Source organism: Stegostoma tigrinum, chromosome 18, assembly GCF_030684315.1.
Source record: "Stegostoma tigrinum isolate sSteTig4 chromosome 18, sSteTig4.hap1, whole genome shotgun sequence".
Classification (NCBI taxonomy): domain Eukaryota; kingdom Metazoa; phylum Chordata; class Chondrichthyes; order Orectolobiformes; family Stegostomatidae; genus Stegostoma; species Stegostoma tigrinum.
In genome coordinates this window covers 39,830,498-39,856,230 of record NC_081371.1, presented here as the reverse complement: position 1 = coordinate 39,856,230, position 25,733 = coordinate 39,830,498, and the positions used below count along the sequence as shown (strand labels likewise).

At 39.2% G+C, this 25,733-nt stretch overlaps 1 protein-coding gene across 6 annotated transcripts in view; it reads right to left on the bottom strand.

The window, feature by feature from the left end:
• Window positions 1-25,733, bottom strand: part of ptprq (protein tyrosine phosphatase receptor type Q) — a 206,009-nt gene that overhangs the window by 155,210 nt on the left and 25,066 nt on the right. For all 6 annotated transcript variants that reach the window (XM_048549585.2, XM_048549586.2, XM_048549587.2 and 3 more), the window contains exons 13-19: window positions 22,656-22,753; window positions 20,589-20,754; window positions 13,182-13,342; window positions 12,406-12,514; window positions 7,532-7,758; window positions 5,117-5,186; window positions 2,570-2,769 (exon numbers count right to left, since the gene is read on the bottom strand). In XM_048549585.2, coding sequence (XP_048405542.2) covers window positions 2,570-2,769; window positions 5,117-5,186; window positions 7,532-7,758; window positions 12,406-12,514; window positions 13,182-13,342; window positions 20,589-20,754; window positions 22,656-22,753 — 1,031 coding nt within the window. The remainder of the gene's footprint in view (window positions 1-2,569; window positions 2,770-5,116; window positions 5,187-7,531; window positions 7,759-12,405; window positions 12,515-13,181; window positions 13,343-20,588; window positions 20,755-22,655; window positions 22,754-25,733) is intronic.

Here is a 25,733-nt window from a genome sequence, read left to right as displayed (position 1 = left end):
TTCTCCGCCACTTGCGCCACCTACAATCGGACCCCACAAGGAAGGATATTTTTCCCTCCCCACCCTTATCTGACTTCCGGAGGGACCACTCTCTTCAAGACTCCCTTGTTCACTCCACACTTCCCACCAGCCCCACCACCCCTGGCACTTTTCCCTGCAACAGCAGGAAGTGCTGCACCTGCCCTTACACCTCCCCCTCACCCCCATCCCAGGCCCCAAGAAAACTTTCCACATTAAACAGATGTTCACTTGCACATCTGCTAATGTGGCATATTGTATCTGCTGTTCCCGTTGTGGTTGCCTCTGCATCGCGGAGACCAAGCGGAGGCATGGAGGCCGCTTTGTGGAACACCTATGCTCGGTTCGTGACAAACAACAACACCTCCCAGTCACGAACCACTTCGACTCCCCCTCCCATTCTTTGGGCAACATGTCCATCCTGGGCCTCCTCCAGTGCCACAACGATGCCACCCAAAGGCTGGAGGAACAGCACCACATATTTCACCTAGGAACCCTGCAGCCCAATGGTCTCTATGTGGACTTTAAAAGCTTCAAAGTCTCCCACCCCCAAACTCATCACAAAACCAGCCCACTATCTCGTCCCCACCTCCTTGACCTGTCCATCTTTTCTCCCACTTATCCACTCCTCCAACCTCACTGACCAACCCCATTTCCTGCCCACTAGCCTCATCCCAGCCTCCTTGACCAGTCCATCTTCTCTCCCACTTATCTGTTCCACGATCCACCACCTATCATCGCCTCCCACTCTCTCTCTTTATTTCAGAGCCCTCTTCCCCTCCCCCATTTCTGAAGAAGGGTCCAGGCCGGAAATGTCTGCTCCTCTGATGCTGCCTGGCCTGCTGTGTTCATCAAACTCCACACCGTGTCACCACAGACACCAGTATCGGCAGTTCCTACTACTATCTCTGGATCCAAGAGCTGTTGTCCAAACTGAGGCAAGCACCACTCTAGCACCCTCAGTGGCAATGGACAGGCAGGTTCTGGCAAGTGAGGCACACCACGTGTTGGTCTTTGTCATTAGTTGGGCACAGGGTGCTGGAATGGAAACCTCCACTTGCACCAAAGCCTGCCAACAATAAACCTATTGTCGTTGCAAGTGGCATGAGGCCCCGCCATCCCCTAACTGCCATTGATAGAATAACTGATGCCCTTTGGTAACCACCAATTAGCTACAAAGGCCTCATTTGGGCACCTGACAGGTTGATTGCCCTCAATATTCCCCACAACTCACAAGATGACAACAGGTAGTCCAACTCATGGTTTCGCACCATTCCATACAGGCGTTAAATTTCAGCCTCAGAATTTATTAATCAATTACTGACATACAATATGAGTAATTCCCTTGATTTAAAATCAGGCATTCAATAAACTGCAGGATGAACTAGCTTCTATTCAGTCCATTGCTCTGTTGATTGAACTATTCAACGGGAATATATTGAATTATACAAGTTTATTATAAAGTTAAAGATACACATTTTCATATTTGAACCTTGTTTTTGGAGAAAGTTTCATTACTAGTATAATTTTCATTTCTTGTAGATGTAATTAGTTTCATCTTCTAAGGTATTATTTGCTCTTCTAATGTTAACAAACATATAAATTACTGAAAGATATGACAAACTACATCTGATCTTACTAAATGTTATATCACTAGGGTTAACTATGAATAAGTCCTACTTTTACCTTTATGAGTATGGATAATGGGAATTTTGAATGCATCTGAAGTTCCAGAATACAAGTATATATTTACAACATATAATCTGTTATGCAAACTCATATGTAAAGGTGTCACCAAGATTAAACCACAAAATTGTAATAAATGTAGATGGATGAATAATGAGGAATTAAGGGGACACAAATTAAATGATGATGCTATAGTTTCCTGCAGATATTGGAATAGATGGGGGTTCAAAGAAAACTAGATCCAACTTCCACTAAAACCAGCACATAAAAAGAACCAAGCAGAAACGCAGAGCTACGGAACTGCAGATGGCAGTAGACTATAGGTAACTCTCATTTCAACGTGTACTCTTAAAACAGATGGAAGGATTAGAGGCAGAAGCTCTGAAAAGAATGATTGCCACAAATTTCTGGTCAAAGTAACTCATGTGGAGGTCAAAGTTATATCATTATATCTCATGTAGACCACAGTGCAGCAAAGCAGACAAGAACAGATTCACTTGGGGGACCTGATAGAAGACAGTGGTTGGACAGAGTGGGGAGAATACAAAAAAGTACAGAATCAAAAGCTGCAATAGTTTGACTATTATTTTACTACATAATGTTACTTGGTAAGCACAGACCAATTTTGGGGACTATTTACGGATCTGCATATTTTATAATAGTATATTACAGCACAAGAATTTAAAAAATAATTAGTAGATTTAAATTATGATTTTAATGTATTGCAAAAACATCCTAGATGTGTTTTTATATTTTCATGTTGCCAAGCATGATATTGTATGCAAAGATCACACATTATTAACATGATTTCTGTACTTTAGCTGGAAGAATATTAAGTACACACCTTCAAACACTTTTCACCTACCTCACATTGTGGTAATGTGTTTGGGAAAAGGGTATCGGCATTCACTGATATATTCTTTGATATATGTCCACTTCTTACAGACTTTATAATTATACTGAAATATGTAATTTTCCCATTTGGTCGTTTAGGTAGTAACCATGTCACATTAGCAGTTGTATGGTTGATTACGGTTGCAGTAAGAGATGAAACTGGACCTGGAGCTAGGAAATAAGGATTTGAATATATGAGGTGAATGACCTGAAAACTGTTCCCGCCGCATGTAAATTTTTCAACAAAATTCTAATTCATATATCCTTATGAAAGGCATGAATGAAATAATCATATCACATTAAGGTATGAATATTATCAAACAAAACTATAAGTTATGCAATCCTACTGGTATATTCTGCCACTATTTTAACATCAGACCCCATTTACACAGTCCTGGCAAGCAAAAGTCAGAGCACAAGCAACAAAAAACAGGATGAATTGCAGCTGAATCTCATGACCATGGAAGCTCCTGCCAACAGAAAGAGTAGATGGGGATCTTTAGTTTTGGCTGAAACTGCTGAGTAGCTTAAAAATATGCAGGAAGGTTGTGTAGAACCATCTTGATTATTCTTCTTGGTAAATGGCTCAGAAATTTCATGTGAATTTTAGCTTACATGACATGAAATAACATGAACAAACAGAGTTTTCTGGTGAAATACAACCTATCCCATATTGTTCCACTGTCCTTTCACTTTGGCTTTTCCAATATTACACTGGATGTATTATTGCAACACAGGTTAATCATTTCTTCATACCGACATTCATTTTTAGATTTGGCAGGTTCTTTTGAAGCTGGATACCCTTCCAGCCTCGATTCCTCTCCTTTTATTGACATTGAGGACTGGCATTCATAAACAATGGCTTGCCTGCAATATGGCCGCACAATGTTGTTCTATATATTATGGAAAATAACAAATGCAGCACTCCAGTGATGTTACTGGACTAGACTCACTACACAGACCAACAACCACTGAAACTAGTCAGCATGAAATTTCCTTTAATAGGCTGTATGTGTTCATGCCTCCAGTTAAGAGTTCACACACACTTGCTGTGGTAAAAAAATGTAAAGAAATAAAAACCTCTGTTACTGATTTATTTTTAAAAAATCTTGCAGGATATATTTCTTCATCTTCATATGGATACATTAAGTTAGGGCTTTTTCTCTGACTGTTCTCTGAGAAGAATTAGTGTGTAGAGATGCAACCAAAATGGTTGCTTATGTTTAGAAATATTGTCCCTCCACAACTCTATCCAGTAAGAGTTTTGTATTCCATTCTGGTGAGTTATGGCTAATGCAGGTTCTCTGTGAATAAACCAACACTCTTGTCTCAAACTCATGAATAAATACAATTTCATCAACAACTGCATCTCATAATTCCAATTATTAAATATCATAAATAACCATCATTTCCTACTTGCTTGTAATTATTTTAAGTAGGTCAAAATGAACTTCGCAGCAATGAAGTGTCCCATGTCTTGCAGTGGTAATGATGGTGAAATAGTCAGACTTCACCATTATTACTAATCTGGAACTAAGAGAACTATTATTAGCACTGGATAATGTGGACATCCGAAAGCTGTTGTCAGTGATTCTCACTTCTCCGATAGAGTTTGCTGTTGACTTCCCTTCTAAGCAGGTAATCCTTAAGTAATTAGTGAATAGATGAGAATTTTCACTTTTATGTTGTTAGATCACCTTTTAAAAACACTAAGAACATGACCTTGTTGAATCAGCCGCACCGGGTTGCCAAAAGTCTACTAAATTCATAAATTCTATCTTTGGTGGTTCTGATAAGCTAATTTTGTACATAGATAATATCAAAGTTATTTTTAAAAATACATATTTCGAAAATAATACAGTTTAAAATTTGTAATATATTAGATCCATTCTTAATTCAATCATAATAATTTTATTTCTGATCTCAAAACGAAAATCAAAATTGAAGGATTATTTCTAATATATCTTGGTTTGCTAACTGTGAGAATCTTTTAATGTGTTTGCCTGCTTGCTTATGTCACTGCCACTGAATGTTTAGATATCACCTTGGCTTGATGTCCCTTTTATTAGGAAAGAGAAAAATTGAGGCGCAGAGATTGATAGATTAGGCTAGAGGATACAGGTTTGAAAATAATTTGAAAAAGAATCAGAAGTAAAAGTATGAAATGACATTTCATTTTTTACATGATCAGGAAAGCCAGTCTGAGAGGGTAGTGGAAGTAGGTTTAATAGTAACTTGCTCAAAAAGGAAAAGAAATACAAGGCAATGATTAAAGAGCAGGGGAGTGGAGCTAATCCAATCATTTTTGTGAACTGGTGAAGTCAAAATGTTCTGCTTTGTGCCGTACAATTCTATGAACCCAAATATGTTTTAAGACAAAAATCAGCAAAATACTGAAACGTGTGCCTTCTTTGTTCTTTTCTGGTGCAATCCAACGATAGGTGACACTTTAAATACCAACAAGTCGAAGTAGTATAGGATGGATATATAAATGCTAACATAATTGGACTGAACTTACCACTTTCTGCAGTTAAAACTTTCCGAAAAGTGCTGAAAGCTCCAATGCCAGCACTGTTTTCAGCTGCAATCTAATAATATAAATATGACAAGTTTTAATTTGTACAGTTTCAATAGAAGATATAACTTGGCAAATTGATTTATTAGTAAGCTATAAAGAACTAAATTGGTAAGACAAATGGCCACAGAATTTGAATTTATATTTGAAAAAAAATTTCAATAAAAGAGTACAAATTCATAAACAAGTCAGCTCCATATTCTACAACATGATTAATAATATTCAGATTCAGTGAGCAATTGTAACAGTTTAAAGTGGGACATATATTGTTTCAAAGCTAGTTAATACTAAGCAATGCCAGGTTTGTACTGAATTTAATTTAGCAGTGAAGGTTTTGACTAAACATCATTAAGTATTAAGTAAGTACCATTTACTGGCATAATTTTTGTTTGAATCAGGACATACATTTTTCCAAAACATTTTTTCATTGAAGCAGAATGCAAGTGAATGATTTGAAACTTTTATAACTTCTGTACAGACAGCATGTTCTGAACGTTTTATACTCTTCCGAGTTGAGCAATCCCAATACAGCTTCTCCATTACTCGAATTGCTGAGAAAAACCTATAGCATCTCAAAATTAGAGGAGGCATGAGGTCATAACATTCCTTAACTAAAGCTGGGAACTCTTGAAAGATTTTACAATCTGGTGCCTCAGAAAACGTTAGGCTCCTCATAACTGAAAAAGCTGTGGGTACACAAGCTGTCAGGAGAATTACTCAAAGATAGCAGGAAATGCGGATGCTGGAGTCTGAGATAACAAGGTATGAAAAGCTGGATGAGCGCTGCAGGCCAGGCAGCATTAGAGGAGCAGGAAAGCTGATGTTTCGGGTCTGGACACATCTTCTCGTTGCTTTTCATCTGCTCCAATGTCATTTGCCCAGAAAAAGTAACAAATTCTTTCCACATACTGAACCCAGTCTTTGACAACAGGATTGAATAAGTCAAGCTTCCCAAATAACAGCACTATGCCAGAAATGCTCACCCCAACTGAAAAATAACTGCTGCAGGCAAATTTCTTCTGGAGCACGCTTTTCTCTCATTACCACTGAAATAACTCCACAGAGACCAATATCCCATCACCAATTCAAGTTTATATGCGGAAAGTCCTTATCATTGATTGAGCTTCCTCAGAGTTAGCTCTCAGATGAACAGAGCCTCTGACACTCCTGTTTGTATCTGTCAGCCAGCACCCTCTGATTGGACCAAACTAACAGTCCCAATCAGGGAACTCATATTCTATGAAGTTCACCTAGCTGAACTCATTATAATCACTTCAGCACACATTCTGGTAAACCTTAAAGCTATCTTCATTTTCTTGCACAAAATACAGCTGAAGAAGGTTCACCAAATAATTCAATAATACTAGGAGCCAGTGTTATGTAATGTAGTGAAGGGTCCTCCTTTCAGAGTACAGAGCCCATGAAAAGCAGCACTGAAGCAAGCTGAGTAAAGGCTACTAAAAAAGTCAATGGTGTGCAACTGTGCACTGATTTTTAAAAATGTCTTTCAGATGATGTTGGCAGAGCTGGCCTGGCTATCAGTTAAAGCTCATCCCTAACTGCCACTGTTTGAACTAACCCAGTGATATGATGCAGGTCTAACAATGCTGCTAGAGATCTGGTTGACAGATGAGAAAGAAGTACACTGTTCTGCATAAGATTACCAAATTAAGAGTGCTCAGACAAACACTGATATTACAACTTGATTTTAAAATGCACATTAAGAAGCATTTCATTTTAATCTCAGTGGAGCTCCAAAAAGGAACAAAATGTATGCTGGTATCTTTTAACAGATTTTTCAGATACATGATTTTGAGTGTATTTGGTGTTGTATTTTATTCTTTTGCTCGCGATTAGTAAGCAAGGAAATTTTTTTGTCTTTCACGGAAGAAAATCCGACAATTAGCTCCTTCATTTTTGAACTATCAATTGTGTTAGTTGAAGAATAATACATCTATGCGCAAAATAAACATTTTAAAACTGCTGCAGTTAAACAATGTGTTAACTAGAAGGGACTGATCCATCTTCCTCACCCTGCATGAAATAAACTAACAACTAACAAAAGAATTGCAGTTGACACACCTGGTTGTAACACAAGTCAATCTGCTGGAGTCTTTCCATTGCGAAGGTGGCAAACGAAGTTGCTTCAGCAAACAATGGCTTATCACTTCAATAGTATTTAGCTACTTGGCTAATGCTACTGCTACTGTGGCCTTTAATTATCTCAGAATAAAAATTCGGTAGTGACATTCATACCCAATGGCAGTGCAGAAAATATTGTTTAAGTCAGATGGCAACATGTGAAATAACTCAAAAGTAGTTTCCTTTTGATATGCAGCAAGAAAAATATCTATTTACCCGAATCTTATAAGCTGTCCCTGGTTTCAGATTATTAAGAAGAAATTCAGGAGTATCTGCATTTGTTGAAACTTGGATAAAGTTGGCTTGCTGTACAGGACAAACCTCTTTGTACTCTACTCTGTAGGATAAAATTCTTCCATTTGGACGAGAAGGTAAGCTCCATGCCAACATTATAGCTGTAGCTCCAATGGGGCCTACTGTAAGACCATCTGGAGAAGCTGGTTCTGCATTGAAACATATTGATAAATGATGAAAATTCACAATCAAAATGCTTATAATATATTACAGCAAAGCTTTGAGTAAACTTAAAGGTTAAAAAATACATAATACAGATTATATATCAATCATATTTGCGAAGTCTCGCATCTGGAACATGTTGTCTACGAAAACATCAATATCAGGCAATAGATGTTCTAAGACAAAATGACAGTAAACAGAAATTCCTCCCTGTATAATATACAGATGTATATATTGGGTGGAAGCTTCCCGCCTGCATAACAATGTGGGCAATGGTGAGAATGTTGGAAGAATTATGTGACAGAGCCAGTGAGGAGCTTCCCAGCATCAGAGCAAACATGTTGAACAGCAAGATCAAAATGAGATTTCCATAGTGGGTGGCAAGAAGCTCATCTGTATGCCCTAGCATACATTTACATCTTCATTATTACCTAATCTTAACTCATTAAAATGTAGTTTCCCATTCTCCCACCTGCCTGGTAGAAACCAGATGGTGACAATGCTCACCATGAAAGGCAGAATGGTCACCTGGTGACTACTGGTTGCTGCTTGCTCCTCCTCTCAGGACACATTCCATGGGCGGGGACCACACACAGTCTCTTTCCACAATGACTTCCAGCTTCTCGTTAGTAAAGCGAGGTGCCAATGTGCCTCTGCCAAAAGTATCTGGGGAAACTGGCAAGAATTGTGCAGGGCAGCTGTGAATTGTCAGCTAGATCAAATGCATGGCTGGGCTTTCTCAGCTTCCTGCCTTCCAGTGCCAGGAAATTAAGAATGTCCCAATAGTGGCTAAGCCTTCCACCTGGAGTGAGTGGGATAGTATAACAAGCAGTGCACTGCAGGGGATGATGTAAAATTTATGAGGTCAATTTGGGACAATACTGTAAGAAAACTAACTGGGCCTTGGAATCCCACAATGAAACTTAGAGAAAATAGCACTTGGATAATTTACGGTAAGCTTCAGTCCGATTAGAACATCTTCATACACAATATGTGGCATTGGTAGAACACTAACGAAGTTAGTAAATTTCGTTCTTGGAATTTCTAAATCATAGAATCCCTACAGTGTGGAAACAGGCCCTTTGGTCCAACAAGTTCACACCAACCCTCAGAGCATCCCACCCCGACCCATCCCCCTATAACCAACCTAATCTATACATCCCTGAATACTACTGGCAATTTAGCATGGTCAATCCACCTAGCCTGCACATCTTTGGACTGTGGGAGGAAACCAGAGCACCCAGAGGAAAACCCACACAGACATGTTTGTGGGCTGTTTCTGATTATTCAATGTTTTACTTGCAATGACCAGGTGAGGAGCTGGAATTTAATTCTTCTCTCAATAAAGAACAATACTGCACAGGAACAGGCCATTTGGTCCTCCAAGCCTGCACCAACACTTTTTGCCCTTTCGTACTAAAACTGTCTTTGCTTACAGGATCCGGATCCCTCTAGGTCCTTCCTGTTCATGTATTCATTCGGGTGCTTCTTGAATGCCGCTTTTGTATCTGCTTCCACACCTCTTCTGACAGGTCATTCCAAGCACTCAACACTCTTTGTGTGAAAAACTTGCCTCGCACATATCTTTTAAACACCACTCCCACCACACCTTGAACTTGTGTCCCCTAGTAATTGACCCCTCTGCCCTGAGAAAAGCCTCATACCTTCCACTCTACCCATGCCATTCACACTCTTACAAATTTCCATCAGGTCACCTTTCAATCTCCTGCATTCCAGTGAAAACAAACCCAGTCTATCCGACCTTTCTTCATAGCTAAAATCCCTCATACCAGTCACAACCTGGTAAACCTTTTCTGTACCATCTCTAAAGCATCCACATCCTTCCAGTAGTCTGGTAACCAGAACTGTACACAATATTCCATGAGTTACCTAACTGCAGTTCTATAAAGCTGCAGCATAACTTCCCTATTTTTATATTCAAATCCCCTTCTAATGAAGGCAAGCGTGCCATAAGCCTTTTTTGCTACCTTGTCTGCACAGCTGCCATCTTCAGTGGTCTGTAAACCTGTACATTCAGATCCCTCAACATATCAATACTCCTAACGGTTCTGCCATTCAGTGTATAATTTCCATCTGTACTTGACCTTTCTCACATTTGTTTGGATTAAACTCCATCTGCTATTTTCCTGCCCATGTCTCCAAATGAGTTATAGCCCACTGTATCCTCTGACAATCTTCTTCAATATCTGCAATTCAACAAATCTTTGTATCATCCCCCAAACTTACTAATTAGACAAGCCATATTTTCTGTCAAATCATACATGTTAGTCGTGAAGAGCAGAGATTGCAGCACTGATCCCTGTAGAACACCACAAGTCACAACACTCCATTCTGAAAAGCATCCTTCCATCACTGCCCTCTGTCTCCTATGACTAGACCAGTTCTGTATCCATCTTGCCAACTCACTCATGATACCATGTAACTTCAGCTTTTAAACAAATCTGCGATGAGGGACCTTCTCAAAGGCTTTACTGAAATCCATGTAGACAACATCAAACAGTTCTTCCTTATCAATCATCTTCGTCACCTCCTCAAAAAACTCTCAGTCAATCGCATAAATATTTTGTTTCCTTTTAGTGCTGAGCAAACATACTTCAATCGTGACAAATTCGCTAGAAAATGAAGGATTTAATTACTAAGATTTTCTTCAATGACACAGAAAGGAATTTTATTCTCTATTAACCCTGAGAAAAAAATAATTTTAAAAGTATCATGAAATAATCAGACACAAACACACATAATAAGTATAAAAGGGAGACTGTCTGGTACAAGTAAGACAAGGTAAAGGTTACAAAGTTTTAAATCTAAGGCTGCAGTTGATTAATTATTGACTATATCCACAGCAGTAGCAAAATCTGTAGATATTAAGTTCTTGATGACTCTCTACTGCGGGCTGTTTTCCAAGACAATGAGAAAAAAATGAATTCCTGCCTTTGTGCCAAAGATTCACTTTTTCTTCTCTCTGCTCTGGTGACCCAAAGCAACTGTTGAAATATGGTTAAATGGGTATTTCAGAGGTCAGCTCCATTGCCTTTCTAAGCTGAATAACTTGCCTTTCATTTCCCAATTTGTGAAATGATATATATCATGAAAAATATAGCATGAATCAGGATCTTGAACTAGACCACTTCATTCTCCTCCCAGGACTGTATGACACGATCAAATTGAGTGGCACTTAATGCAGTCTCCAACATTAAACCTTTCAGCAGCATTATCTTGACCATCAGACTGCTTTCCATTTTAAGCAGGAATTGTTGAAAGCTTGTACAGTTTAGTTCCGTGGTGATGAGAAGGGTCTTCCTTAGATAGATGTTCAATTATTTGACTGGGCCCCAGATGAGCAATGTAATTGTTATCTCAGCATTCCCAACATCCACAATCACAATGCTGGCAGCAGCACTCACCCATTTTCAGTTGCTTGGTACAGTAAACCTGTCCTCCTCAAGTTCAGTGAAGCCAGAGATTCAAAATGATATTAGCTTCTTACCTGGCAGAATAGGCAGCTGGCTCATTCAGTTCCTCAAAAATCAAGATCTAAATTAGTATTCTTTGTAAAGGAAATTAAACCTAGTTATTAGATATTATTATGTATTTCTTTCTATGTACGAGGTTATGGAAGTCCTGGAGTGCAGTGGGAAGTGCCCTTGCATCTTAGCAAAACATTCTGGGCACATGTCCCACCCAAAGGGCAGCCAAAAAGTTTGTTCATAATATTGTCAAAAAATATTGAATGTCAATCTGCAAATTCTTCAAAACCACAGAAATGAAAGACAGTAAGAATGGGAAGAAATGCAGTAGAAGTAACATTGGAGACTTTACTTCCAACACCTCTGAAGTACGATATGCAAAAGCGCATATTGCCACAGCAACTCAGACTTCAAGTAAACTGTAACACATGCCCACCAAAATATTGTTCGATGTAAAGATAAGTTACAGTTTGATATATTTTATACAAATTAAATGCTGATATATATTGATATACAGCCACAATGAAATGTGCTAAAAGAACCAAGTTACCTAATATTTTATAAACTAAAATGCAATCAATTGAAATATTTATTGATGCATTATCTAGCTTATCAACAATACTCAGCAATCAATGAAACAAAACATTTCAGAATTTATTTTTTCAATTCTACGCCTATTCGGTTCGCAAGCTATTGTTTTCTTCTTATGATCAGGAAAACAATTCACATTTCATCTTTTTTAAATCAAATGTCACAAATTATTAATTTTAAATTTGGGGCTGTCTGGTAAAACTTTTAGTAAAGAACTGTTTTCCATTTTTGTTTTGCATGTCATTTAGGTATATATTCTGTTATAATTATATTCCAAAATCCAAAACAAGGAAGAGAAGAGAGAAGTAATCTTTGATGTCATTTACTGAAGCACAATACAACTGTAACAAACAAGACTAGTCAGAGTTAATCTTAAAACCATTTTTGTCAGGAATTTATGATCACTTATGTGTATAATTCAATAAAATATTATTTATAAACATCATATCAATTTTGGTTCTTAATTCTTGTCAGAAATGTTTTGTTTATTGATTTAAAGCCAGCTGAACCACATAGTATTGCGCAAAGGTTATTGGACATACCAAGTCTACTTACTTGTTTCATGTGTTATAAGTGATCTGCTGACAGATTTACTAAGAGATGAAGAAATTGAGGAAACTGTGACGGTGTATTGCATACCTGGGGTAGCATCAGAAACATCAGCCTAATGCAGTAAAATAACAAAATAAATGTTATTATTTGCTATGAAGTTCTGGCTGAGCAAAAAATATTTAACGTTGGATACATTCTTTATCTGCAAGATGCATCCAAGATGTTAGGCAATTTTCATTTACTGTGAAAATACTACTTGCACACTGCAACTCTTGTTTCAATTAGATACTTAAAGAACTAAAAATGGACATCATCATCAATTACAGAATATAAAAGTTTATTTTTAGAAAAATACCTTTATCCGTGCAGCTCCAAGTATGAACGCAGTGAAAGGAAAAATGCACAATATCATTATTATATTTACCTAACACCTCAGTCAGGCTAAGTCAACTTTACTCCATCAACCAGATAGGAATATGAGCCACAAAATGAAATATTTAAGTGCCTGGCCAGGCAGGTGCATAGCTAATGCTATTGGGCTCAATATCGTCACATTGTCTGCATTACACTATTCATGAATCTCTAGGAGATGACTGTGTCTTAGGGAATGCTCTGGAAAGATGTTACAAGTGTTAACAGAAGCAACAAAATGGAAATAAAACACAAAACTGCATCTGGACCAATTCTAATTCCACAATGAGTGCACAATTAAATCTCCTTTAATGTCTTCAGCATTCTCTTTAGACTTGGCCATGCAATTATCATCACGAAAGTTGTACCTTGAAATTGCCATCCCCAAGGTCTGTGACATTAATGAAGCCTTGATCAGGAATGAGAACAACTTTATAATAATCAACATGTCCAATAGGCGCTCTCCAGTATAAAGTAAATGCTGTTGGTAAAATATTTGAAACTTCCAGAAGTTGAGGCCTTTCAGGTTCTTGAAATAAAACAGATTATATAATAATATTTAATCAACAATTCATTGAATATATTTAATTCTGCAGCAATTATGTGCTGTAATGAAAATGTTATCACGAATCTTGTGGGCTACAAATGGAAAGTCATGATAAAGTGTAGTCTTTAGCTGAAATTAGGTTGGAGAGAAGAATAATTGGGCTATAGTACACAAACATATTTCAGTATTTATTTTAAACTAATACATTCTGACCTTACTTAATAATACACTGTTTTGATAACACCTATAGTTACTTGGAAAACTTGCTGCAATTTGACCAGCAGGGAAGAAGAACTAAACAAAGCATAGCAGCAATTTTTCAGTAAAGACTGAAGAAAAAGGGATGTGTATAGATGATATAACATAGTGTCACTATTGATCACAAGGCAAAATAATTATGTAGTAAGCTTGGATGGGCAATTTTACGAACAGACACAGGAGCTTCCACTACAAAGTTGATGAGATGCACTTGAAATTTTAATACTCTTTAATTACAAATATGTGCATAGTACTATCTCCCAAGCAACTTAAGTTTCAGTTATAAGACCATAAATTAGGCCATTCAGCCCACTGAGTCTGCTCCACCATTCAGTCATGGCTGGTAAGTTTCTCAAATATAATCTTCCCATAACTCTTGATCCTCATGATAATCAAGAACCTATCTATCTCTGTCTTAAATATACTCAACGACAGCCTTCTCTGGCAGTGAATTCCATATTTTCACCAGTCTCTGGCTGAAGAAGTTTCTCCTTATCTCTAATCTAAAAGGTTTTCCCTTTACTCTAAAGCTGTGCCCTCGGGTCCTTATCTCTCCTATCGATGAAAACATCTTCCCAACATCCACTCTGTCCAGGCCATTCAATATTCTGTCTCAATTAGATCCCTCCTCATCCTTCTAAACTCCATTGAGTAATGATTCAGAGTCCTCAAACATTCCTCATATGTTAAGATTTTCATTCCTGGGACCATTCTTGTGAACCTGCTCTGAACGCACTCCAGGGCAAGTACACCCATCCTGAGATATGGGGCCCAAAATTGCACATAATACTCCAAATGTGGCCTAACCAGAGCCTTATAGAGCCTCAGAAGTACATCCCCGTTTTTATATTCAAGTCATCTCAAAATAATTGCCAAAGTTGCATTTGCCTTTCTATCTACTGACTCAACCTGCAAGTTTACCTTGAGAGAATCCTGGACTAGAACTCTCAAATCTGTTTGCACTTTAGACTTCTGAGTTTTCTCCCCATTTAGAAAATAGTCCATGCTTTTATTGTTCAAACCAAAGTGCATGAACTCACACTTTATCACATTGTACTCCATCTGCCACTTCTTTGCCCACTCTCCTAAACTGTTCAAATCCGTCTGCAGCCTCCCCACCTCCTCAATACTACCTGTCCCTCTATCTATCTTCGTATCATCTGTAAACTTAGCCAGAATGCCCTCAGCTCCTTCATCTAGATCATTAATACATAAAGTGAAAAGTTGTGGCCCCAACACTAACCGTTATGGAACATCACTTGTCACCAGCTGCCATCCTGAGAAGGACAGTTTTATCCCCACTCTCTGCTTTCTGCGAGACAGCCAATCTTCTATCCATGCTAGAACCTTGTCTCTAACACCATGGGCCCTAATCTTACTCAGCAGCCTCCTGTACGGCACCTTGTCAAAGGCCTTCGTGAAGTCCAGGTAGATAACATTAATTGGTTCTCCTTGGTCTAAACTGCCCATTATTTCCTCCAAAAATTCTTGCAGATTTGTCAGGCATGACCTTCCCTTGATGAAGCTGTGCTGACTTTGCTCTATTTTACCATACACTTCCAAGTATTCAGAAATCTCAACCTTCACAATGGACTCTATAATCTTGCCCATGAACGAGGTTAGGATAATTGGCCTGTAATTTTCAGTCTTTTGCCTTACTCGCTTTTTAAACGGGGTGTCACGTTAGTGATTTTCCAGTCCTCTGAGACGCTCCCTGACTCTCGTAATTCCAGAAAGATCACTACTAACGCTTCCACTATCTCTTTAGCTATCTCCTTTAGAATTCTAGGGTGTAGTCCATCTGGTCTTGGTGATTTATCCACCTACAGTCCTTTACGTTTTTTTGGCACCTTCTCCTTAGTGATGGCCAGCATGCTCAGCTCTGCCACCAGACACTCGAATTTTTGGGATATTCCTTGTGTCTTCCACTGTGAAGACTGATGCAAAGTAATTATTCAGTTCCTCAGCCGTTTCCTTGTTCCCCACCACTGTCTCTCCAATATCATTTTCCAGTGGTCCAATGTCCACTTTTGCTTCCCTTTTGACTTTTATATCTAAAGAAACTCTTGCAGTCCTCCTTCATATTACTGGTTAGATCACCCTTATATTTAATCTTCTCCATCTTTATTTCTTTTCTTGTTGCCCACTTTTAGCCTTTGTAAACTTCCCAATCCTCCGGTTTCCTACTGCCCTTCACCACATTATATGTTTTCTCTTTTGCTTTTATGCTGTTCCAGACTTCCCTAGTCACCCTCATTGTCCCTGTACCAGGCTTCTTTTACCTAGGAATGAATTTTTGCTGTGTCTCCTGAATTACTCCAAGAAACTCCTGCCATTGCAGCTCCACTGTCTTTCCTGCTAGGCTCCTCACCCAGTCAGTTCTGCCCAGCACTTCCATCATGCCTCTGTATTGCCTCTATTCGGCTATAATACCATTATCTCTGATTTATCTTCTCCGTCTCAAATTGCACGGTAAATTCAATCATACTATGATCCCTACCACCTCAGGGTTCCTTCTCCTTAAGCTCCCTTATCAGGTCTGGCTTACCGCATAACACTAAATCCAGTATTGCCTGTTCCCTCATGGGCTCCACCAGAAGTTGCTCCAAAAAGCCATCTAATAAACATTCCACAAATTCCTTTACTTGCAATCCACTACCAACCTGATTTTCCCAGTCCACCTCCATATTGAAATCCTCCATGATCACCATAACTTTGCCTTTCTTCCACATTTCTTATGCTTCCATATGTAGTATCTGTGCAGGAAAACTCTGAAAAATTTTATCTCTGTCATCCCAATAGCTGCACCAAGACTGTGCCTGCCATGAAATTCTGAGGTGTTGATACCGGATGATTTTCTAAGGTTAAAGGAAGATTTCCTGTTTTGCATTAAAATAATGAGCAACTGCCTAATAGTATATTACAGACCCTCAAAATTGCATTGCACCAACAATTCTCAAATGTCCATGACTGTGTTGATCTGAAATCCAGACAGAAATTAAAGTCGCCTTACCAGATCTCTGAAGAATGATCCCCAATTTTAAAAAAACATAAGAGGTAGTTGGGGTTAAATCAAGGGAACAAGGTTTAATTTTTACCTGCACACATTTTGACAGACCAGTGATAAAATTGTTGTATGGCTAATTTCAGTAATTATGTCGAGATTGTTGCTGCCCTAGAGGATGCTTGGCAGATCTGAATTCAATTGATCGGTATTCCAGACATGGGAAACAGATGGTGGGAGTTGGAGGAATGATGAGTTAATGCAAGCCAGGGTGATATTATGTTATTTGCATCTCGGTTTGTCTTACCATTGGTAATTCCTGATCCTGACCATCAAACATGGGCAACAGAGAGTCAGCAGTACAACAATATACTGAAAGTAAATTTAGCATATATTTTTAATGCTGTCACTTGTGATTAATCAGCTTGAAAGTGTTTGCATTTAATTCTCCTTGCTGCCATCATTACTGCTGCTCAAAACTGCTCCTCTGTTTCACCCATGGATCCACATCATTCCTTCAAAATGCTGCTAGAAAATCAGCCACTCCCTAGTTCAGATTGCTGCAATAGACAGCTAACCAACCACAAAACTGCCTTCAGCTAGAGACAGTCAGGACTGCAGATGCTGGAGTCTGAAATAACAAGGTGTGGGGGTGGATGAACACAGCAGGCCAGGCAGCATCAGAGGAGCAGGAAAGCTGATGTTTCGGGACTGGACCCTCCTGCTCCTCTGGAACTGCCTGGCCTGCTGTGTTCTTCCAGCTCCACTGCCTTCAGCTAACTGCTTACTTCAGAGAGGCAAAGTTGTTGATCAATGCCATACATACAAAGTGCAATTGTCATTCATATTTGTTCAGCTGATTAGCTACATTAACAGATTGAATTTCCAAACATTTATCACTTTTTCAAAGCCTCTATTATTAAGAAATAGGTTGTTTTATGTGTTAATTCGATAAAGCATTGTGCTATGCTGCAGAAAACAAAATTCCCATAAATCAACTTATCTAAAAATCATCAAGGATTATCAAAATGGTTCATCTGATTCATCCAAGGGTTTGCTCAATTAATCTCAGGAAATGCACCTAGATGCCAAACTGCTCCAAGATTACACATTTTTGTAAAATATTTAATCTTGGAAATCAGATTTTAAAATCACTAGATTTTAGAAAAATGTTCTACAGAGCTGATATTATCCATGTTATGGAATGACACATAGTGAAACTGAATACTCAATGATGGGCAGGTTTACAGTAAAAGGATAAACTATTCATCAGGTGGTCTGAATTATCTTGTATCCCTAACACACCAAGATTTAATTTCAGATTTTAGAAAATGTTGATTTGACTATTGAAACTGTCTATTGTGGTGAGCATGAGTGGGGATTAATAAGAAAGTCAATGAGGGAGCAGGGAAGGAAGGGGAAGCCATCATGACAGAAAGTGCAGCCAAAGGTCGCTGACCCAAAACATTAACACTTTTTTAACACTGACGCACATCTCCAGCATTTCTAATATTTTCAGTTTTTTTCATTAGTGTTATCCTTGCTTACACTTGGTTGAACATGTTAATTAAAAAAATTATCATCCTTGTTTTAAAATCCTTCCATGTTCCCAGCCACTTCCTATGTCTGCATTCTCCTTCATAAGACTACAAGACCAGAAGAAATAGGAGTAGGAGTAGGCCATTTGGCCCCACAAGCATGCTCCACTGTTCAATGGGATCATGGCTGATCTGATATTCCTTCATCCACTTTGCTGCCCCTTCCCTTAACACCTTGATTCCCCACAGCCCTTGAACACTCCAAGATCTATACATGCCTCCAGTTCTGGACTCTTCATCATTCCTGTCTTTAACCACACTTCTACTGGCGGCTTACCATTAAATATCAAGCCCCTGAGCACACTTTCCCAAACTTCTCTGCCTTTCTTTTATCCTTTAAGATGCCCAATAAAGCTCATCAATGGTGTAAAGTATTGATTGATAACAACTGTGAAACACATTTGAACTCATTACTGTGTCAAAAAACTTCTTTATATTAATGGAAACTGTTTTTAATCATCATTCATATACAACAATATCCCCACTTAAAATATTAATTAATTGGTTGCACACTACTTTGGGAAGACTTAATGGTGCATTTCTATGCTACTTCTCCCAATTGTTGTTTGAACCTCAACAGGAAAACCTTGAAAACCAGGGTGTCGACAGCCCTTCCAATGACACCACTGTTGTAGGCCAGATCTCAAACAATGATGAGGCAAAATACAGGAAAGAGATTAAGTGCTTAGCAGCACGGCGTAAAGACGACAATCTTTCTACTGATAACAAAGTGTGGAGCAGGATGAACACAGCAGACCAAGCAGCATCTTAGGAGCACAAAAGCTGACGTTTCAGGCCTAGACCCTTCATCAGAAAAGGGGGATGGGGAGAGGGTTCTGGAATAAATAGGGAGAGAGGGGGAGGCGGACTGAAGATGGATAGAGGAGAAGATAGATGGAGAGGAGAGTGTGGGGGGGGGTGGACGTAGGGAGGGGGTAGGTCAGTCTGGGGAGGACGGACAGGTCAAGGGGGCCGGATGAGGTTAGTAGGTAGGAAATGGAGGTGCAGCTTGAGGTGGGAGGAGGGGATAGGTAAAAGGAAGAACAGGTTAGGGAGGCGGGGACGAGCTGGGCTGGTTTTGGGATGCAGTGGGGGGAGGGGGCATTTTGAAGCTGGTGAAATCCACATTGATACCATTGGGCTGCAGGGTTCCGAAGCGGAATATGAGTTGCTGTTCCTGCAACTACAGGTGCATCATTATGGCACTGCAGGAGGCCCAGGATGGACATGTCGTCTAACTGCAACTCATATTTTGCTTGAGAACCCTGCAGCCTGTCCCCGGACTGACCTATCCCCTCCCTACCTCCACCCCCCCCATACTCTCCTCTCCATCTATCTTCTCCTCCATCCATCTTCAGTCCACCTCCCCTTCTCCCTATTTATTTCAGAATCCTCTCCCCATCCCCCTTTACTGATGAAGGATCTAGGCTCAAAACGTCAGCTTTTGCGCTCCTAAGACGCTGCTTGGCCTGCTGTGTTCATCCAGTTCCACACTTTGTTATCTTGGATTCTCCAGCATCTGCAGTTCCCATTATCTCTGATCACAATCTTTCCACTGATGTCAGCAAAATGAAGGGACTGGTCATTGACTTCAGGAAGTGGAGTGGGGTCGAGAGTGCAAAGTTCCTGGAACTGATGATTAACAACAATCTGTCCTGGTCCACCCGCATCCATGCAATGGTCAAGAAAGCACAACAATGTCTCTACTTCTATAACAGACTAAGGAAATTTGGCATGTCTACAAGGACTCTAAACAATTTTTATAGATAAGCCATAGAAAGCATCCTATCTCAATGCTTCTCAACATGGTATAGTAACTGCTCTTCCCACGCCCACAAGAAACTACAGAGAGTTGTGAACACAGCCCAGTCCATCACACAAACCAGTCTTCCTTCCATTGATTCCATCAATACTTCCCACTGCCTTGGGAACGCAACAAACATTATCAAAGACCTGTCCCACTCCGGTTATAGTCTGTTTAACCATCTTTCATTGGGCAGAACATATACAAGTTTGAATACATATATGAATAGATTCAAGAACAACCTTTCCCCCACTGGTATCAGACTTTGAACAGACTTCTCAAATGTTAATACTGATCTCTCTCATTCTGCACCTTGTCTGTGGCTGTAACACTGTGTTCTGCATTCTGTTCTGCCACCCTAATGCACTTTTTATGGTATGATCTACCTGTGTAGCACACAAACCAACACTTTTCACTGTAACTTGGCAAGCGACAACATTAAATCAATCAATCAATCCAAATTAGAACAGTCGGGTAGAAGAAGCCTGGTGGAAACTGACCTTTCATATGATTCGAAAATTTCATTGTGATCAAGAGGTTAAGAAAAATGGTCAAATTTCTTACTTGTTTTTAGCCTTTTCTCAACTATTTCACTCTCATCTGTCCCTTTAATTGTTTTTATTTGAAATACATATTCCACTCCTGAAATGAGACCTTTGATCTTGAAATTGTTGCCACGTAGTGTTGTTCTATATACATTTACACTGATTCCAGATAAATGGTACGATAACTGGGAATAAAGTCAACGTTACAATATGAGGGAACTGTACTTTGCTCCATCTGTGCGTGCAGTTGCAACAACTTACTGAATTTGTGTCATTTCTGAAAATGTTGCAAATTATATGACACACAGATTGAATATACTTTCCAAAAAGATGTCAGAATATTGATTATCTTGTTCTTGTTATTTTGAGGAAATCCAAACCAACATATTTCACATAAATATTTAGATCTCTAACATAGCTATCTGAAAAGAAAGACGTGCTCAAAAAATATCTATACTCCAGTGCTTACAAAATATAAGCTTATTGTACAACAGCCTGATCAACGTTAGAAGTTTTGTGTCATGACGTTCTCTTTCTCTTTTCATGGTAATATTACTACATTTATATGGAATATTGAGAAAAGGGATTTCTTCCATAACAGATCATCCATAACCTATACATTTCATGATTGGAGAGTCATGGCCAGAATCTGACTGTGCGGAGTTTGCACAATCTCCCCATGTCTGCATGGGTTTCCTCCGGGTGCTCCGGTTTCCTCCCACAGTCCAAAGACATGCAGGTTAGGTGGATTGGCCATGCTAAGTTGTCCATAGTGTTCAAGCGATGTGTAGATTAGGGGAGTTAAAGGGGGATGAGTCTGGGTGAGATGTTCTGAGGGTCAGTATGGACTTGTTGGGCTGAAGAAATTGTTTCCACACTGTAGGGATTCCAAGAATTTCACTTTCTGTCTTGCCTTATATTTCACTTGTTGAGCAAGTAGCCACGTTATCATGCCCATTGTGGGTTTAGATGTGCACTGTTTGTTGACTTAAAGGGACATGGAAGCCAGATTCTCTGCTGCTGATCAGTGGTAGGTAGTTGGTTACAGACTGAATCATCAGCTAATATCATCATGAAGATGTCTGAATGCCTGTAAGGACTCATGATGTAAAAAGCATAAAAAACATCCTCTCTCTGTAAAGTGATCTAAAATTCCTTAATACTAGTGAGACAAAGTAAGCCCATCCCATCAAGTTTGATTGGTTTGTTGTTGTCATGGTATAGCTAGTTTAAAGGATATTTAATTAAAAAGCAGCAGACTGATCACACTAATAATCAAAACAAACCAAACAGAACATGATTTGAAAATAATGTATAAATGTTGTTATATATACTGCGCTTGAAACAAAAGTCACATTAAACGCATTTGTTTTAACTCTTTAGAACCATTTGTCATAACTCACTATCATTACGTTGGCTCAGTGGTTAGCAATGTTGTCTCACAGTACCAGGGACCCAGTTTTGGCTCCACCCTCAGGTAACTGCTTCTGTGGAGTTTGCATATTCTCCCCCTGTCTGTGTGGGTTTCCTCCAGGTGTTCCAGTTTCCTCCCACAGTCCAAAGATGTGTGGGTTGGGTGGTTTGGCCATGCTAAATTGCTCATAGTGCCCAGGGATGGGAAGGCTATGTAGATTAGCCATGGGATTTGCAGGGTTACAGGGATAGGGTAGAGGGGTGGATCTGGGTGGGCCGCTCTTTGAAGTGTCAGAGTGGGTTCAATGGACTGATTCCACACTGTAGGGATTCTATGATTCTAAATTCTAATACCACAGAAGGAACACGTTGCCTATTAATTAATTTTGAATGATAAGCAATTTAATCCAGTTTACGTAAGCCTACATTGTTAGATGGCCCATCTATTAATGCTTTCCTCATTAATAATTGAATTATGGCATCATTCCATTGATAGATACTAATTTGCTTTCTACGGTTAAGGTGTAAACTGAGTAAAGCAACATTAAGCTTCTACACTCAGTCATAACAATGAAAACAAAGTACTCAGTAATTATAATTCCTATTGGGTGATTGCACTTCCAATAGAAAATTGTACAGTGGTTAAAATTTTCTTAAGAAATGCTTCACTCACCTCAAAAATATCAAAATTGCCTCTTGGAGGCTTCCAAAATAGGTACACCGAGTACTCATCCTGTTCAACAAACTGCAAGTCCACAGGAGGTTCTGGAACTAAGAAATTTATACAATGGTTTATTCTCAGTATTGGTGTGCAATGCAGGATATATATTTTATGTACAGATATCACACAATAGCTAAGGCATATTGTTTAATATTTGCCTTTAAAAAGTCCTTTTGTTCAATTTATTCATGGGTAGTGGGCATAGATGCCTGAGCCATGGACTATATTGCCCATCCTTAATTGCCCTTGAAGAGGTGGTGGTGAACTGCCTTCTTGAACCACTGTAGCCCATTTCGTGTACACAAACCCACAATGCTGTTAGGGCAAGAGATCCAAAATTTTGACCCAGTGACAAGAAAGAACGGTGATATATTTCCAAGTCAGGATAGTGAGTGGCTTGAAGGGGAACTTGCAAGTGGTGTAATATATTATTAAAAAATGAATATAAGTATCATGTCACAGACATTCAACCGTGCAGGGTCCAATTCACAGCATTGTCAAAAAGAAGGCATTGACTATTTTGCATACATCACCTAACTGACAAGGAATGTCACTACTAGAACCTCCTTCTGCCTAGCACCGCTGTCCCCCACCCAAACACACACACACACACACACACACACACACACACACACACACACACACACACACACACACACACACACACACACACACACACACACACACAAACACACACACACAAACCTAGTCTTGTAGTCTTGGCCCTGCCCAGTTACCACTGACCATTACCCTCCTTCTGGCCCATTGCCATTCTGAAACATTACCCTCCTGGAACATTGTTTTCTTTCCCTATTATGTCCCTTCTAGTTTGCTATCCTCCTTTGTTTCCTGATCACCCTCTGTCCCAGACACTTTGGTCACTCAATTTAAGTGGGATGCTGCTGACATCAAGAAAGCCTGATCTTTGACTCTTCTTTTAACAACAAGTTGCCTAGGGATGCCTATTAGGTGTCCATAGATAAATGTTTGTGAGCCTGCAGAATGAACTTTGGGTCCATTCATGCAGGAACAGGGACAATCTCTGAAGCAATTTTAGTCCCTCAAATTCAGCAGATGACTACAACTTAAAAATTATCTCATGGACATCAGCACTTTAAACATACCGGTTTCAGAAAAAAAACCTTAAAGCCACCTCCTGTCTGAATGAGAGTGTAGCTGAATGAATATGGAAAGAGAGTGATAAATTTCTGGAGGACTTGCAAATCCAATTTTTAGGCAGATCAAGATTTGGGCAACTAGATTTCACAAAAACAGACAGAAGCCTAATGAACTGATGTCAATAGGGTCAATTTTTTGATGCGGTTAAAACCCCAACATGATTTTGAAGGTTACTAATTCCTCAACCACATTTGACTAATTCAAATAGGTAATTTATTATTTCCAATGGTGCATAAACGGCTCAGGGAAACATCGAAAGCAAATCTGGTTAAATTTTTCTTAATTCTTTTGGGGTTTAATGCTTCACCATTCCTTCGTTATCCCATTTTTTTAATGCTGAAATAAGCTGCTCTACCAACCACCCTCAATCCCTCATTTTTCAATTCCCTGTTAAGCGTTGCAGGATGCCAAACATTTGTGTATGTCATTTTGGATTTCCCACCCTTCCAGTGGCAAGCTGGCATTAAGCAGATTAATCAGATCTGCTAGCTCATCAATTCAATGTTGTTTTTAAGAAGAAATTGTTCCTATTTTTCTAATCAACCTGGGCAGAGATGTGATTACACATGTCTGCAGCAGATGGGATTTGAAGCCAATCTTCCTGGCCCAGGGCTAAGGATGCTATCACCACACAACAACAGGGCCCCCAATTCAGAGCTCATTAGCCTGAACACTAAAATCATTGGACGGACTTCTGATTTAATTGCTACTAGGCATTAGTCTGACTGGGGAAAATGAAGCACTGGCTAAGTTACAACTTCAGGTGATGTAGTTGAGCAAGTTCAAATGGTCTCTTTTCTTAGGGTTCCTTTAAATTTCCATGTTACAGATGCAAATTTGACTTGATTTTAAGTTGTGTAAATAAAGACTGATTAAAGTTTAGAAGGAATTTCAAATATAAGCAGTGGAAAGCTTCTGTCTCATAAGCTCATTATCGGATAGCCTCTGTTACTTAGCAGCCAAATTGTTAGATGGAAAAGTATTCATGACGGAAGTAACACATCTTGAGAGCAGGAGAAAAGGACATTATCTTACAGAAACAATTCTTAGCTCCAAATATAAATGCAGCGAGACTTCTAATCACTGGTAATCAGCACTAATAAAAAAAAGAAAGCAACCAAGTCTGTTTCACATTTAATTATGTTGCATACATATAAGTATGCACATGCAAAAAGAGTGGCAAAGTGAATTTCCTAATTTAAGCGGTTGTAGAATTAGATAGGATCAGCTGGGAAAGTTTCCTGATGGTAAGACCCGATGGCTAGACTACATGGCTAAACAGGAAGATAGTGAGGCAGGAAAAGCCAATTGTGAGTCAAAAATAATGTTATTGATCACTTGGATACTGGTAAATGGAATTAAGTAAACCTTTAGTGATCAGACATGTAGCAACAGTGGATTATAGGATGTCAAATCTCTGTCATGTGAAAGCTGGGCAGTGTTGAAGTATGGAGATGCTGGATCAGTGTTTTGCAGCAGCCTTCCATAGGAGGACAGTAAGAGTTTACCACATAACAGTCAGAAGGCACAGGTCTGAGAGGAGATGCTGCCAGAAGGGAAAGTTTGATGCAACAGTCTAAAGGACACAGATCAGAATTTGAACCTCCAGCCATTCTCATGTCTCGTCAACATAAATTCAGTACATGATCTCTTTAGTATTGGCAATAAGATGTAAACTATATGATAGCAAATATATATGATAAGGCAATGGCTGAGTGGTATTATCACTGGACTGTTAATTCAGAGACCCAGGTAATGTTCTGGGGACCCCAGTTTGAATCTGGCAATGGCGAATGGCGGAATTTGAATGCAATTAATATCTGGAACTAAGAGTCTAATGATAACCATGAA